This window comes from Pleurodeles waltl, chromosome 8 (genome assembly GCF_031143425.1).
Source record: "Pleurodeles waltl isolate 20211129_DDA chromosome 8, aPleWal1.hap1.20221129, whole genome shotgun sequence".
NCBI classification, from domain to species: Eukaryota; Metazoa; Chordata; class Amphibia; order Caudata; family Salamandridae; genus Pleurodeles; species Pleurodeles waltl.
Window position 1 is genome coordinate 1,352,381,316 of NC_090447.1, and position 17,934 is coordinate 1,352,399,249.

Below are 17,934 nucleotides of genomic sequence, written 5' to 3' on the forward strand. Positions count from 1 at the left end.
CAGTTTCATTTTATAGACAATGACACCATTTAATAACTGTCAGCCAATTTTTATCTGCCACGTTTCCCTCCTGAAACGAAGAGCCTATTTAAGAGCTAATTTGAAGTTGCCCAGATTTACCAGGCGGTTATTTCATCTCAGGAAAATACTGCTATGTGTAAGGTCCGTCAGAGGCAAGAGAACACCCTTTTCTGTCTTGAGCGTCTACAACTGAAGACGGAAAAGGTATACATAAGCGGCTGCCTCATATAGTCACCTATCCAGCATGTACCTTCAAATGTGACAAACATTAACTAATAACATAATCAACACTATTATACACAGAAGAAAATAACTTTAAATTCCAAAGGTACCCAGTGCCTAGCTGTGTCTGTCATACCTGCATGTTCTGAGGTTAATGAGGCATTACAAACTTTTTCATAGTTCTTGTATTGTTTTCAGATTTAAACATTTTACGTTCCTCACAGTCACATACAGAGACCGATCTGCTTGTTCGCAGTGACTGCCACCAGGGCCCATTGCTGGGCATTACTGTCTGTGTGCTAGCCACCTGCGACAGAGGTCCTTCGAAACTTGTGGGATGTGAAGAAAATGGCAGGTTTCAGAGAAGCTACAAAAGAGAGCTAATGGTAATAATAAAAGCAAAATCTAAGAAAATAAATTAAAAATGTAACTTTCCAGTCCTTAGAGCGCTCTAAAACAGTGCTTTCATCTTCAATTCGATATTTTACTGTAAGTGTAAAAAAGGTGTATTGTGCTCTACCCTCTTTCCAAGTAGTTCACATTCAGCGTCATGGTTTTTCAAGGCATCCTGAATCGTCTGGATTTGCATGGATACAGCAGACAGCACTGCTTCTTCTAATCTGTTGAACTCGTCAAAGCAACCCCACGCACCACACTTCACCAATCCAACGAAAATTCGGCCCATTGATTTCACATCAATACCCTTAAAAGAGAGGGAAAATATTTAACTACACATTCTATAAAGCCTAAATTAAAGTAATGTAAAAGTTGCCATCTGGTTAATTAATTAAACAGTGTCTCCCGAAAAACAGGCAACACAACTAAATAAAGCATTTATAATTTTGAAAATGAAAAGCATTGTATTGAAAAAGTCTTAATGTTAAATCTTTTAATAAAACCTCCTATTTTTCTTGTTCAGATATACCGCCAATATGAAGGTCCGCCCACCCGATTTAAAAGCAGGTGGATCTTCAGTTTGGCAATAGGCCTGGAGAGTAAAGGCTGTCAGAGAAAAGGCCATGGCGGTCATTCCGCCGGGGACCGCGGGAGCACCGCCAACAGGCTGGCGGTGCCCCCAAGGGCATTCTGACCGCGGCGGTACAGCCGCGGTCAGAAACGGAAAACCGGTGGTGTACCGCCGGTTTTCCGCTGCCCTGGGGAATCCTCCATGGTGGCGCAGCTTGCTGCGCCGCCATGGGGATTCCGACCCCCATACCGCCATCCTGTTCTGGCGGTTTTGGCCGGCAGGAACAGGATGGCGGTATGGGGTGTCGTGGGGCCCCTGGGGGCCCCTGCAGTGCCCATGCCAATGGCATGGGCACTGCAGGGGCCCCCGTAACAGGGCCCCACCAAGATTTTCAGTGTCTGCCATGCAGACACTGAAAATCGCGACGGGTGCAACTGCACCCGTCGCACCCCTTCCACTCCGCCGGCTCCATTCGGAGCCGGCATCCTTGTGGAAGGGTGTTTCCCGCTGGGCTGGCGGGCGGCCTTCTGGCGGTCGCCCGCCAGCCCAGCGGGAAACCCAGAATACCCGCGGCGGTCTTATGACCGCACAGCGGTATTCTGGCGGCTCCCGCCGGCCCTGAGGTTACCGCAGCCGGCGGGAGTCAGAATGACCCCCCAGATGTCTGTCCGCCCAATTTAGATGAGTGGCATGTAGTTATTTTGTTTTTTACTGTTTCTTAACATCAGGTAAAATTTGGCCATAAAGAACAGTAAAATCGTTATACTGGTCCCCCCCGCCATGGAAGAAAACTCCCCGGGGGAGGTGGGGGCATTTTGATCTTTCTTTTCAAAAAGCAAATCCAGTTTCGGGATTCTCTTTTTGAAAAGGAAAAAAGGATTACTCTGCTACAGGGCTGCGTCCTGCTGCTGCAGCTAGGTAGCACAGAGTAATATACATTGGCAGGAACTGCAGTCACGGCGGATCATTGCAAAGCTTTTATAAACACCCGCCTGCTTGGAGGTCACTTATAAGTTAGGTGGGCGGCCTCAACACCATTGGGATGAATTCATTTACTCCTTCCCCAAGGCAGAACCATGGGCCGTCTGCCATGAATTTAATCAGCTCTGTAGTTTACAATACTTTACCTCATCACAGTTGAATACCAAAACTTGTCTTCCAAGAAGGCCACCCAAGGCCTTCACAGATTCTGTTTTTCCAGTTCCAGCTGGGCCATAGGGATTTCCTCCAAGGCCCATTTTCATGGCTTGAGTAAGAGTAAGGTAGCATTTGTCTGTCAATGGTGTGTAGACTAGTTTGGGAGCATTACCCTGCAGAAACAGAGCAGAAGAAATTAAAGTAAACATAAAATTGTACTGGTGCAGTACTACTACATCGACAATTATATATCAGAAGCCACTACATCGTAAGCACCACATCAGGAGTCACTTAATCACAGCTAGGTGTTCCTGCTTCCACACCAGGAGTCTCTAACTCACATAGGACAACATAGGAAGTCTAGTATGTAATATTACTTCATAACAGGGTATGCTCTATACCTTAGCCTACATACTAAAAATAAAAAATAAATTAAGGAACTGGTTTAGAACAGAAAAATAGTAATAAAATGAGTTAATATAGTTGATCCATCTAGTGCCACATATATTGTTACTGTCGTAAGGTAATGAAACATCAAAATGTACTACTATGGATATATGGAAAAAAAGATTGTGATACATTTATGTTAAATACAGTTTGTGACACCAGAGGAATATAATACACTACATGATCACAGTATTGTATGGCACTTCTTATGACCTGTCACACAACTGTAACAAATGACTCACAAGTCCTCTGTGCAAGATAAAGATGGAAGAATATTTAAAGAGCTTGAAAATGTGTAAGAGAGAAGCATTACTGAAAACAAACCAATCATTCATTCATTCATTAGCTTTATTTCGGTAATAGACATACCATAAAAGCTCATCCTACAGTACACATATAAAAATAAGTAAGAACCATAAACAACACTGATATAAAACACGGTCTATAAAATATTCAAAAAGAGCAATAAAATACAAAATTTAGTAAAACATGATCAGAATAAAAAGTCCATCAATATAAGAGCAGTAATATAAAAACCTTTACCCAACAGACTAAGAAAGCAAAAATAAATAAAGAACAATATAGCAGTATTAGCATTGATATCAATTATTCCCTATAGAGATAACATTTCCATTATTGCCTACAGTCATACACTTATTCATGGGGTGCCTCTAAGCGCTTTGCTCTTACATGCCATATTGCATCAAAAAATCTAGCCAGCGCACATACCACAATGCCATTGGTATTTGTTTTGCAAATCCTAAGAGATGAAAGCCGGTTATTAATGCCCATAGATCTGCAAAGAGGTATGATCCATTGGATCCGCTGTTTAACATATGCGGGACAGTGAAATAGCACATGTGCAATGCATTCTGGTGACCCGCAGCCCATTGGGCATAGGTCCTGTTGGAGGTTCTGTAAGGCCCATCTACAAGTAAAAGTGCGTAATGGTAACGATCCCAGCCTGAACCTAACATAAAGTGCACGTGCTCGAGGGGATAGGATCAAGTCCATATAATTTTCAAATTCATAGTGACATTTAACTAATGTAAACCCACCTGTAAGGCTGAACGAAGGCCCAATCTGTCAGGGAGAACAAACCAATCACATTTTAATCTTTGAAAATGGCATTCCAAAACTGGTTTCTAAGCAAGAATGTATGAAGAAATCACTACCATAAAAATTAGTTGAACATGATTTTGGTGGTTTTATATCAGACATTTCTTTAGAAATACTGCAAATCTAGGGAGTGTTACAACAGCAGGGACCAACCAGCATACGCCCTTGCTGAGAGCTGCGCTTTGTGCCTTAATAGTCAATAAAATTGTTCCTGCTCAGCGCTCCCATAGATGTGGCTTTGCCTCTATATCATGCCAGGTGTCTGGGGTCATCGCTGTGTAATGGCCACACAAGGGAGATTCCTTCTTGCTTCTTGTGCAGGCTGAAGACTCGTTGCCCTCAGAGGATACACAGCCAGGGAAATTTTGCAGTTGCTGGACGGAGCCAAAGAAACAATGTTGCCGAGTGGAGTCATCGCTGGAGATGCAGATTGTCAGTTCGTGGAGGGTCCAGTTGCAGTTCCAGTGGCCAGAAGATGAAGTAAACGATGCAGAGGAGTCCTGCTGGAATCTTGCACGTCGAATCTGAGGAGCCACCCAACAGGGAGACCCTAAATAGCCCAGGAAGGGGGATTGGTCACCTAGCAGGGTGACCACCTTTGGGAGGGGGCTGTGACGTCAGCTGCCTATCCTGGCCACTCAGATGCTCCCAGGGGCCTCTGCCCACCTTGGATTCAAGATGGCAGAATCAAGTGGCAACCTGGAGGGGCTCTGGGCACCACCCCTGGGTGGTGATGGACAAGGGAGTGGTCACTCCCCTTTCCATTGTCCAGTTTTGCGCCAGAGCAGGGACTAGGGGTCCCTGGACTGGTGCAAACGGGTTTATGCAAGGAGGGCGCCAAATGTGCCCTTCAAAGCATACCGGTGGCTTGGGGAGGCTACCCCTCCCAAGCCATGTAACACCTATTTCCAAAGGGAGAGGGTGTTCCATCCCACTCCCAAAGGAAATCCTTTGTTCTGCCTTCCTGTGCTTGAGCTGGTCAAGCAGCAGGAGGGCAGAAACCTGTCTGTAGGATGGCAGCAGCACAGGCTGCCCAGGAAAAACCTGCAAACTGATAAGAGCAAAGCTGGGGGTCCTCTAAGGAGCCTCCAGAGTGCACAGAATCATAGAACCAATACTGGCAACGGTATTGGGTTATGATTCCGACATGTTTGATACCAAGCATGCCCAGGTTCGGAGATACCATTATGTAGCTGGGCACAGGTGGTGATCTGTGTCCAGTACACGAGTAAAATGGCTTCCCTGCACTTACATGACCAGGAAAATTGAGCTGGAGTTTGTAGGGTCACCTCTGCTCATGCAGGGGTGCCCTCACACACAGGTACTTGCACCCTGCCCTCTGGGCTAGGAGGGCTTGCCACAGGGGTGACTTACGGTGACCTGGTGCAATGACCTGTAGAGAAAGGGTGCATGCACCTTTTCAAGCAGGTTGCAATGGCAGGCCTGCAGACACATTTTCCATGGGTTCCCATGGGTGGCATAATACATGCTGCAGCCCATGGGGAACCCCTGGTGCCCCAGTGCCCTGGGTACCCAAGTACCATATACTAGGGACTTACATGGGGGCACCAGTATGCCAATTGTGGAGTCTACAAAGTCAGGAACAACCAAATTTAAAATGGGAAAGAGCACAGTCACTGGGGTCCTGGCTAGCAGGATCCCAGTGAACACAGTAAAAAAACACACTGACAGCAGGCACAAAGTGGGGGTAACCATGCCAAAAGAGGGTATTTTCCGACAGTGTCCACCGACTATCCTGTTGTTCTTGAAGGGGTTGCATCTGGAGACAGTAGGATAGAATGAGGGGAAGACATCATCCCTAAAAGGGATTTGAATAGGCGAACAGAACGAGATTTTCTTCTTTGGATCAATTTGGCTAAGGTGATTAGCTTTTTGCTGTCTTGCACTTGTAGGAGAAACTTTGTTGAGTACAGTGTCCAGGACTGCACCCAGAAAGGTCATCTTTTTTGAGGATTGGAAGGTTGACTTCCTGTCATTGAAAGTGAGACCCACGTTCCCCAAATAGCTGCATACAGGCCACTGTTGAGCTCTGTACCTGTGCCTTGGACATTGCCTTGATCAGCCAGTCTTTCAAATACGGAAATACCTGATGCTTTTGTTTTCTCAGGAAAGATAAACATTTGGTAAAAATCCTGGGGGCTGATTTGAGGCCAAATGGGAGAACTTTGAATTGGAAGTGATTTCTGGCTACCCTGAACCTGAGGTACTTTCTTCAGGACAGATAGATCGGGATGTGGAAGTATGTGTCCTGGAGACCGAGAGTAGACATATAATCTCCTGAATTTAGAAGCGAGAGAATATCGGTTACAGTAATCATATGGAAGGACTGCTTCTTGAGATACGTGTTCAGATCCCTTAAATCCAAGATTGGGCGCCATTCCTTTCAGATGAGAAAGAAACGTGAGTAAAAACCACTTTTCTGTCTGAAACAGGAACTTTTTCTATTGCTCCCTTCTTGAGCATTGTAAAAACTTCTTTTATTGAGGAGATGTAGGTGCTTTTGAGTGTGAGGTAGAAGAGGTCTTGCTGGTGGAATTTGCAGAAACTCCGGGTATGGCCAAATTGGATAAGGTTTAGCACCCATTGGTCTGAAGTGGTCTAGACATCAGTGAAAATAATGGGAAATACTTTCTCCTATTTTTGGATTTGAGGGAAAATCAGTAGCTGACGTCCACATAAAGTCACTGTCTACGGCCTGTATCCTTTCCTTGCCGTCCTGCTCTGTTTTTTTGCGTGGCCCTGCTATAAGTGGTATGCAGAGGTTGTCTCTGTGGGTATGTAGGATGAAGGGACTGATAAGCAGAGGAGAAAGTTGGATATCTATAATGTTGGAAACTACCTCTGTATGATGGAACCTTCCCTCGCCCCAAATCTGGCCTCCCGAAAATTAAAGGGTTCCAAGAGATTTGTCTGTGTCCGTGTCGGTCTTTACAGCTTGCAGGGCATCGTCAATGTGCTTACCAGAAAGGGCTTCGACATCAAAAGGTCGATTGAGAATCTTGTTTTGCACCTCAGGTCTGAATGAAGTTGCACAAAGCCAACCCTGCCTTCTAAAAACAACAGCTCCTGCCAGCTGTAGTAAAGCAGTGGTAACAATGTCCATTGCACAGTCAATAACCTCTGCGGAGGTTCTTTCCTGGAGTACCTTCTTTGCCTCTACCTTGGCATCCTCTGGCAGCTGGTCCAAGTAAGGAGCGATGTCCGCCCATAACTGCCTGTTGTACCACCTATAATAGCCAAGAAAATTGATGCCCTGATCGTAAGAGAAACCATAGAGGAAAAACGCTTTCCGATGTTATCGAGTTTCCTACCCTCTTTATCTGGGGGTGCAGAGATTGGTGCGGAAGGGTTTTTGGACCTGCGGTGGGCCACCTGAGTAATCACTGAGTCTGGTCTGGGATGTCCTCTGGTGCTTTATATTTTTGGTCTAGGACAGGCAGGACAACAGTAACGGTTGCAGGATTCCTCATCACCTTTAGGCCTTAATCCCATAAATAGTTGATGATGGGCATGGATCTAACACTTTTCTGGTAGGGCTCCTTAAAGTCATAGAGAAAGCAGTCTATCTGCTTTGTCGCCATAGGTAGGTCAAATCGTTTTGCAGCTCTCTCTCTAATAGGTTATGAAAATCACCAATGTCACCTGGTAGTGAATCCACCGGAACAGAAGATGGAGATGGCGGTGTGAGTATTTGTTAATCATCCCACTCCGTAGTGGCATCTGGCAACTCACCATCCTCTATCATCATCAGAGGTTGATGGATCCTGTTAACAGGGCTGTCTGAGGTGTATGTGTGGGCATCTCGGGTAGAGATAACTCTGTTTGAGCTGGTGTGAAAGGTGGTGGTACTGGTGACCTTTGTGGTATAGGTGCCTGCTGAGGAACAGTAGTAGCAAGCAGAAATCGCTTCCGATAATCTACCAGCATCAACTGCAAATCAGATATGAGGGATCCAGGAACAGGGACCAACTACTTTTGATATAAGTACTGCTCATGAGATGTATAAAAGGCTTGTGGATCATGCACGTTAGACCCGTACTGATTGTCATTGTCCACTTCTTGGCACTTCAGATGTAACTCAACGGGCTATAAGCAACATCGAATGGCCCCTCATTGTCGGAGCCAGAAGGACTGTGATGTTTATAAGACTTGTCAGTGGTCTTTTTTAATACCTTTTTGGGCTGCTCACTAGAAGTTCGAGAGTGCGGTGATCTGTCCCTTTTTTGAGTCTTACTTGAGGACCTGGAAGATTTCTCACCGTCAGATCCAGAAACAGGATCTTGTCTTTATTTTAACTTTTCAAATGAGTAGCCTGCCCTCTCGCTCCTTGAGAGTCTTATTAGAAAATGTTCTGCATACCTTACAGTCCTTCACTGAATGGTCAGGGTAAAGGCAATATATGCAGTTTTTATGTGGATCTTCAAAATTAAGTATTTTCTTGCCACAGGTCTCGCAGGCTCTGAAGAGACTCTTACTCTCTTTGTCTGACATGGGGGAAGAAGCCAAAAATCAGTTATTCACCAAACCAATATATGGTTTAGGAGATTATAACTGTTAGAAGTAAGATACTGTGGAAAGATATTCTCAGAAAATTATCCTGAAATGGTGTGACTGAGCAGAGGTCAGTGGAGACTCCCTAGCACGACGTGCGGTAGAAAATCTGAGGGACTGGAGCTTCTCACAGGAGTGTTCTGGAGGGCAAAGCAGCCTGAGTGGCTAAAACATATGTTTGGTTTCTTTTTTAAATTGACACGGATATGCTACTAACGTGAGAGGCCTAAGGCCCTCATGCACTACAGTTAACATTACATTGCTATTATAAAGTACCAGGGGACTCCCATCCTGAAGATGGGTAATGATTCAATCAGATTAATCTATGACAGTTCTAATACTGGAGTAATAAAATGTCCGCAGAGCCCTGCTCCATAGTGGTTAGCCTCAAAACACAGCTAGATTCAGATTTACAGCCACTAGTTGACCAGAGTTGGCCCATTATGCTTTTTGGCACTCTTTTGAACCTTATACTTTACAAATTCATATAGTTGGTTTCCCTTATTTGATTTTTGGTGTCAATTTATTAAAATGTACTCAATCTTTCTAACTCGGTATGGGAGTTTTCTTGCGTTGCGTTTTGACTTTATTACTGTTTCGATAGTGCAGAAATACTTTACACATTGTCTTTTAGTTAAGCCTGTCTCCTCAGTGCCAAAGCTACTAGGGAGAAGAGTGCAGGGTAATTTAGTGATTTTACTGGTTCACCCTGAAAAGGATAGTGGCTATTGCTCGAGATGGGTCATCACACCCCTTAATTAATACTTCCAATTTCTTACAAATGGTTTATTGAGCAGTTTGACATTTAATTTTCTGTGGTTTCATGTTCTTAATTGTCCACAGAGATAAGCTGACATTGTCATATTATGCCAAAGCTCCATGGTAAATGTATCACATGCTCTCCTTTGACTGGAGTTCATCAACTATACTTTTCAGCTCAATGGAAGAATGTATCCATGTAGTCACCTAGCTATCACACTACAAATAAGGCAAACAACTGGGAAGATTGCAAGATGAATCCCTCACTGATGTCTACTCTTAATGTCCAGGGTCTTGATTTACCCATCAAGGGGGAAAAGCTGCATAATGAGTGCATTATAGGGAGATAGATATACACGACCTTCAAGAAACGTATCTGCCAACTAAGGACGCCTTCAAATTAATATCACACTGGTACCCCCCCCATTCAGTTCCATGCAGCATCCTACAATAAAGCTAAGGGAGGTGCTACACTGAAATGAAAGGGACTCCCCGTTGCCCTGCTAAGAAAAGTTGACGACAATACAATGCTAGGCCGTAATTGTACAACAAGCCACACAGCTCCGACACTGCTCTCAGTTTATGATTCAAACGAAAGCAAAAAGACATTTCATAGAGAACTCTTTTCAATGGCTTGCTCACAAGTGCAGTGGGTGGATAATAGTAGGTGGAGAATTTAATGCCACTTTAAACTCATCTCAGCACACGCTCCCCTCTCTCTCTCTCAAGCAAGCTGTGGAAGATCTCTCACTGTTTGACATTTTGGAGGGCTCAACATAAAGGGAAGAGACACTATATGTTTTTTCTAGTGTGCATGGAACCTTTACTAGAGTTGATTACTATTTAATAGATTTTGCATCAAGACTTCAACAAACAGATTTCCAAATCAGTATTAAAGTACCATTGGGCCACACTTCAGTCTTATTACATATAGATTTGATAATACCTCACAGACTGCTGCCCACTACTCACTTTTACTCTAAACTTTAGAGATCTAACAGCATGAGGATGGACCATGACCCAGACTTCTTACATCTAGATTTGATAATACACCACCAACCATTACTCACTTTTACTCTATACTTTAGAGTTCATACAGCATGAACATCTATCTAATAACACTTCCACTCTTTATATACTATGCTTTACAGCTCACAATCTTAATGGAGACTTATAAGACTGTTATTCTGAAAACTTAATTTTTATGAGCAGGGGCGACCTAGATTTTATGAGCCCATCAGAAATAACAAAGTCAAATTAGCAATCAAAAACTTGAAAAATAATAATACCACTGGGCCAGACAATCTATTTGTGTCCTTTTATAAGGTGTATGAAGACTTGTTGACTCAGCACTTAACAGCAGTTTTCAACACTTTATTGTTGAGAGGGAGGGCTAAACAAATGACAGAATCTATCATCACACTGATATTGAAAGAAGACCAAGATCTCACAAGCTATGGATTTAATAGACCAATTGTCTTATTGAATTGTGTACTGGTGTATTCTTCTGGCATGCTCGTGGGAAGTAAGGCCCTTCTTATATTGACCGAACAATCAGGATTTACTAAAAAGAGACACACAACCGAGAACACTAGATCAGCATGTAATTTGATTAACATTGCTGATTTGGAAATGGAATTGTCCATCTCTTGTTAGGTATGTAGAAGTCCCCCAACAGAGTAGACTGGAAATGTATACAGAAAGTTCTCATTAAAACGGGAATAGGCCCAAACTTAAGCAAATATATCATGATCAGTTTTAGGAGCCCTTCAGTGCAACTAAAGAGAATGGTGTATTTTCCCCAACATTAGCGTTAACTAGAGGTCAGGGACAGGTTTGTCCTCTCTCCCCATTGACATTTATGCTGTCAATGAAGCCCTAAGTCTAAAAGAAAGACAACAACCATAATTAGCAAGGGCTTTGTATGTGGACAGAGAGAACATGATATTGCACTTTCTGTAGACAACATCTTCTGCTTCTTCACAGAACCCGAATCCTCAATTTCAGCATTGCTGTAAGAATTAGAAACATTTTAAAAGGTTTTTGGGTTTAAAGTCAACTATACAAAATAATCTTGGACGGTGGGATTGCAAGCAAAGAAACACTTTGACAAGTCCACTTGACAAGTGAAGCAAAATATATTTACCAATATAGTATACCACCCTGTGGTAGGCTACTTTAGGTACAGAGGATGCAACTACGTTGATACGGCAAGAAGGGTTTATTTATGTTAGTTTTAGGCCGTTGGATGTGAGGAAAAACAAAAATAAAAAAAAATATTAAATGGGAATGAGTTCACTAAAGTACGGATTGTTGGCGCCTTCTCCGTCCTGTTTCAGCTGTCTCTTCTTTTCTTGTCTGTTTCTTTTTAGGTATGGTGGTTGACCGCGCGTCTTGCCCCGAGGATACAGGAAAAGGAAAAAGAAATAATAGGACAGGTAAGTCAACTGGGTTTCTCATGGGTTCTGGTATTAGTTACATGCAAGGGAAAAGTATACCGGGTTATGGGGAAAATTAAGGCTGGGAGTGTCCGATGGTGCAAGGGTTGGGTCACACGTGCAATTTCTTAAGTGGTCCTCTCTCTTCTCTGTGTCATAGACCCTGTGCTGATATAGTGCACCCCGTGCCCTTTCCCTCGCTCCCCTCCCTGGCCTTCTCCCTGTTCCCGGTTTCCCTTCCTTGTTTCCCTGTTTTATGCTGTATTTTCGGAACTCCTATAAAGGACCGTACCTTGTGAAGCCACGACCCTCCAGGGTCGTGGCGGGGCTCCTCAGCGTTGTTTCGGGTGTTCTTTGAGTCCGTTCTAGCGCTCTTCTCGGCTTCGGTATCCTGCTCCTCTTTTGGGTCCCGCGGTCGTCCCTCTGTGATCGGCGTCTCCTCCTTCGTCTTCTCCGCGTCTTCTCGTTCCCGGCATTCCACGTCCGCTGGAGAGTCCGTCGTTTCTTTTCTAGGTCGGACCCGGAAGTCCGGGTCCGATGCATCTCCCAGCGTTCCCATGTCGCCATGGGAACGCGCTCGTCGCTTCGGGAGGAGGGGCAATGGCTGCCAGCTCCGTGCAGTGAGAGACGCGGTCGAAGAGACCCGTCTACACACCCCTATTTCAAGTCCTGTACAAAGGCTTATTCAGTTAGGGGAAATTGGAGATTACTTGGTTGGGCCGGTTGACTAACATCAAAATGAAATGTATCCATCAATTTCTCTACAACAAACAACCCCACCCATATTCTCAAAGATCACAATCATCCAAATCCAAAACAGACACTTATCTTTTAATTTGAATATTGGGTTTGTAGCGGTCCTCAGTCAGTATTATATGGAAAGTAAGCTGGTGGTAGGGGTGGGAACTTCAAAACGATGCAACTTAGCGACAGCTGCCTGAGACTGGCATGTTCCAATAACGTTACCATGGGTGGCAGTTGAACAATGTTATAATTCCATCCTGTTACCTTACTTGTTGTGTTTGTCTTGTAAACCCAGATCCTGAGCAGATCAAACACTAATGTTAGTCACAGTGTTGTTTGATTACTGCAACATTCTTCCACGGAAAAAACGCTATGTTATTTCATTGGACTCTGATCACCTTTAATCCTAACTTGCCTCTGGGGACTACCAATGCAGAGTTCCATAGATGGAAGGTTGGAAAATGAGATTGGGTGATCTGTTTGAAGATGGTTCCTGCTATTAAATTTTTTGCTTTGATCACTTTATCTGTGGTCTGACAACAGGTTTAGATAAACCCAACTGATGCATTTGACAAGAGACAGTCAAATACAAACCAGAGCCAATAGGGAGTGACCTCCCCTTGAATCTTTGCTTCATGAAGAGCACGAAAAAGGGGCATTGTTATTATATACACACATCACTCATCTCCAGACAGAAAAACAACATACACAAACTGTTGTAATACAGACCTACAATACCCTATCCCTGGAGAGATCTGTGTAAAAATATGAGCACATGTTGCCAAGTCCTCCACCTTTGCCCAGCACAGGTAGAACGCAAATAAAGCTTTGACACAATGGTATTTCACCCTCGTTCATTTGAATTCTTTCTATAGTTTTTCTGACTGTTGCTGTTAAAGCTGTGGGCAATTAGGCAACAAAGGGCAAATGTGTTGGTCCCATGCTAGCATAATAGAAATTCTGGGGCAAAATAGTGGCACCTATATGTGAGAATATGGCGGATTTTGCCACAGTAATGTTAGGCCTTGACCCAACCATGTTATAGGTACCACTTGGGGGATGGGCTCTAAAATGACTTATTGGCAAGGTATGGATGCCTAGAAATTGAAAATATGTGATGGCAAGTCATAACTCTTTGTCTTTTGTGAGTTACCACTCCACTCCCACATACCTTGATGTAAATGGAAATCTTTTCATCATTTTTATTATTGTAATTTTATTATTAAAACTTACAATTACAGGAAATAGGATTATATAAATTAATAATAATTATAATAATAGTAATTATAAGGAACCCCCAGAGTACATGGTATCATGAAACTAATACTGGAATTGCTGTTGTTGCATGATTCTGACATGTTTGATACCAAACATACCTAGGTTCGGAGAAACCATTATATAGCTGGACTACTCGTACTGACCAGTGTCCACTACATAGCTTAAGATGGCTTACCCGCACTTACAAAGCCCAGGGAATGGAGTCTGGCGTTTGTAGGGGTACCCTGCACATGCACAGGTACCCTCACAGTTTGGAACATGCACCGTGCCCTTGGGCTGAAGGGCCTATCAGAGCGGTGACTTATAGTGTCTAAGTGCAGTGACCGCAAAATAAGGGAAGCCTTATATCTGTGGTGAAAGGGTGCATGCACTATTTCATGAAGGCTGCAATGGCAGGCCTGCAGACAGTTTGCATGGGCTCCCAGGGGTGTTACAATACATGCAGCAGCCCATGGACGACCCCAGGTGTACCAATGCCCTGGGTACCTAAGTACCATATACTAGGGACTTACACGGGTGCACCAGTATGGCACTTGTAACCAAATTTAGAGGAGAGAGCACAGGCATTGGGGTCCTGGTTGGTAGGATCCTAGTGTACTATAGTCAAAACATATTGATACCAGACAAAAAAAGAGGGGGGTCCTACAACCAGAACTCAGGTTACTACAACTGTGTCAGAAATATGCTCCTTTCCTACAGAGGTGGCATTGTGGAAAGTGTAATGAGAAGGTGGGTGGTTTAAGAAAGGCAGTACCTCCGCCCATTAAAAAAGCACATCCTAGGAGGACCAGGGCAAAGCACGAAGCGATGGGTTCCCTTCAGTGTGCATTAATCAATGCCCGGTCCCTTATTAAGCATAGTTTGGAAATCAGTGAGTTGATTGTTTCAACCCACCTGGATTGTTTGTTTATAAAGGAACCTTGGGCCAAGGAGGACTCAGAGGTCCCTATCACCTTGTAGTGCTCCCAGCTAGGATGGTCAGACCATATGCTGGTTTCCTTTAAGGTTCAGAGGATTCAGCCAATGGTATATAGCCAAGGACCTCAGAAGAGCAGAAGAAGTTGGGGTAACATTTAAAAAAGAGGAGTTTAGCACGGCCCTAGAAAAATGTAAGAAGGGGAGCATGTTAGAACATGGGTCACTGGAGAAAAGTTTAAATAACTGGATTAGGGTGCCGGTGGAGGAGGTAGTCCCCAGGACAAAAAATAATGCAAAAGTTAAGAGGAAACCCTCTGCCCCATGCTACTCAGGGGAGCTGAAGGAGCTCCAACTGCAGTGCAGGAGGGAAGAGAGGAAGTGGAAATTGACCCCAGAACAGGCAGAGAGAGACACATATACAACTGAAATTAGAGAGGCTAAATCAGGCTTTTTTGCCCAAAAAATTGGATCTTCCCTAAATGTTCCGAAGGAGCTTTTTAACACAGTCCGCTCCCTTATGTCTCCCCGGTGGCACCAAGATGTAGTGGACTCTCAGGATTTCTGTGTTAAAATTGCCCATTACTTTAAAGAGAAAATCTTGAAGATCCACGCTGAGTTCCCTGCTCCTTTGGAGGACCTGCTGGACTCTGCCCCCTCCAACCCCCAAGGTCAGGGGGAGGAGTGGCAGCTTTGGTACATCATGTGCCCACAAGCTTCAACAGATTTCCCCCACCTCTAAGATTAAGACCCTGCTTTTGAGCATTACCTATGGCTCACCGGATGATCGCTGTCCATCTAGTGTCCGCCTAGTGCAGGCAGTCCCAGATCCTGTAGCAGAGGCCTTGGAAAAGACCTATAAAGAGGTGCTAGAGACTGGAGTTTTCCACTGGTCTGGAAGGAAACAGTGGTGATTCTGTTGAAAAATAAACTCAAGGCTGACCCCAGTGATGTGAAAAAAATCTACGCCCTATTTTGCTGCTACCCGCTCCAGCTAAGATCTTGGAGAAGCATATTAACCAGGATTTAGCTACATTTCTCCTTGATGAGGATCTCCTGCACCCCTCACAGAATGGGTTCAGGAAGGATCATAGCACTGAATCAGCACTCATCCCTAAAGTGGACTTTATCTGCAGACAAGTGGATCGGGGAGGTGGTGCTATCCTGGTCCTGCCAGATTTATCAACAGCCTTTTATACCATCTCTCCAGCTCAAATATTGCAAAGGCTGCGTCAGGTGGGTTTGAAGGATATGGCACTGAAGCTGCTGGAACCTTTCCTGGATGAAAGGTTGATTACTGTGAGCTGTGGTGACTTCAGGGCCCGTGTTGAGTCCCCCAAGGTTCTGAGCCGGACCCCATTCAATCTATAACTGCCACCCTTAGCGAAACTTGTATTAACTTTTGGTTTCCAAGAGTCATCCTATGTGGACGACACCCAGACCATCACCTCTACCTTGAATGACTGGGATAAGGTGGCTGTCAGGTTTAGTGCTTGTATGCAGGAGGTTAGCGGCTGGATGAAGGTGAACTGGTTGAAATTGAATAGGAAAATACTGAGATTACGGTATTCGGAAGGGATATTCTATTTGGAACGAACGTTGGTGGCCTCAGACCTGCGGTGCGCTATCGGTACCTTTAGCAGCAGCTAAAACCCTAGGTGTAATGTTCGATAACACCTTGACATTTGACACCCAAGTGAATAGAACGGTCAGCACCATCTTCTGGATGATTCGAATTTTTAGGAAAATTTTACCTTTGCTGTCTAAAGAGCTTAGGGTTTCTGTGGTCTTACCTCTCATTTCATCTCAGCTGGACTACTGTAACATCCTATATCTGAACACTAATCAGCTCTCTTTAAATAAACTACAAATCATCCAGAATGAGGCCGGTCACCTAGTCCTGGGATATCTCAAACATTCCTCTATCTCAGAAGTCCTGTGCCATCTGCACTGGCTGCCATAAAGAAACGTGTGTCCTTTAAGGCCCTCTGTTTGATGCACAAAGCACTTCATTCACAGAGTTTGGGTTACCTGAAGGTTGCTGTGAACTGGTACATGCCCAGGCAACATTTGAGATCAGCTGGTAGCTATATGGTAGTGAATCCACGGGCTAAGAAAGCCAGGTGGGGGAACAGGCCTTCTCTGTGGTGGCCAGAAGGCTGTGGAATTCCCTTCTGGAACATATTCACAGGTTGGAGGCTCACTCAAAGTTTCGTAAACATCTTTAAACGAGGCTGTTTACTCTTTAGGTGGGGGTAGGTTTCTTTGTTTTGGGGGCGGGTTGGACTGCTGGCTTTTGCTTGTCTGATCTCTCCCTTTATCTGTCAGCACAATATTCTTATGCGATTTTGAAATACAACAACTACAAATATGCCAAGATTAACTATGCTCACATACGGATTTGCAATGTACTTTCAACCATTGCAATTTGTACAGCTTACAGCTGCAAATGATTACGGGAGTCATTACGACCTCGGCGGTCAGCGATAATGTGGCAGTAGTACCGTCAACAGGATGGGGTTACTTACAGCCACATTATGACATTGGCGGGTCCGGTAACAGCGGCTGGGCTGGAGATATCCATCCCCAGCCCGCCGGCCGTCACTGTGTCGTCTGCGGGATTATGACCCCGCCTACCGCCATGGTTTTCGTGGCATTCCTAACACCATGAAAACCATGGCGGTAAGCCATATCAGTGACAGGGAATTGCTTCCCTGTCACTGATAGGTGTCTCCCCCCCACCTCTTGAGATACAGCCCCCCACCCCCCACCGCACTCCCTACCTCTCCAAAAAAAAACATCCCCCTAAATCCACGCTCTCCCTTCACACACACAGACGCATACACTCATTCACACATACATACATGCATGCACACACTTCCAAACATACACGCAGACACGCATTCACATTTCGCAAAATGCACGCACTCACACGTCCGTACATGCACACAAGCATTCAACACTCAACACACACCCGCATTCACACACACACATACATTCACACACCCCCACACACAACACCCCTCACCCCTGTCAGAGACCCAACTTACCTGGATCCAGTCGGTACTCCAGCAGCAGAACACCACCAGGCCGTATTATTTCTCATAATATGGCTGGTGGCGCTCTACTGGCGTGGGGCTGCTGGTGGTAGTAGCACAACCTTACCGCCATTAGCCAGTATGGCCACAGCCGGATTTCCGTCCATCATGTGGCGGAAATTCGGCTGTGGTCATATTATGGCAGACGGCTGGTAGCCGCGGCAACTGTCTTTTGGCGGCCGTCGCCGAGGCAGTAGGCCGGTTTACCGCCAATGTT

At 44.7% G+C, this 17,934-nt stretch overlaps 1 protein-coding gene across 2 annotated transcripts in view; it reads right to left on the bottom strand.

The window, feature by feature from the left end:
- The window catches only part of DYNC2H1 (dynein cytoplasmic 2 heavy chain 1), a 1,541,159-nt gene that overhangs the window by 1,131,667 nt on the left and 391,558 nt on the right, over positions 1-17,934 (bottom strand). For both annotated transcript variants that reach the window (XM_069202358.1, XM_069202357.1), the window contains exons 33-34: positions 2,338-2,520; positions 764-946 (exon numbers count right to left, since the gene is read on the bottom strand). In XM_069202358.1, the coding sequence (XP_069058459.1) occupies positions 764-946; positions 2,338-2,520 (366 nt within the window). The remainder of the gene's footprint in view (positions 1-763; positions 947-2,337; positions 2,521-17,934) is intronic.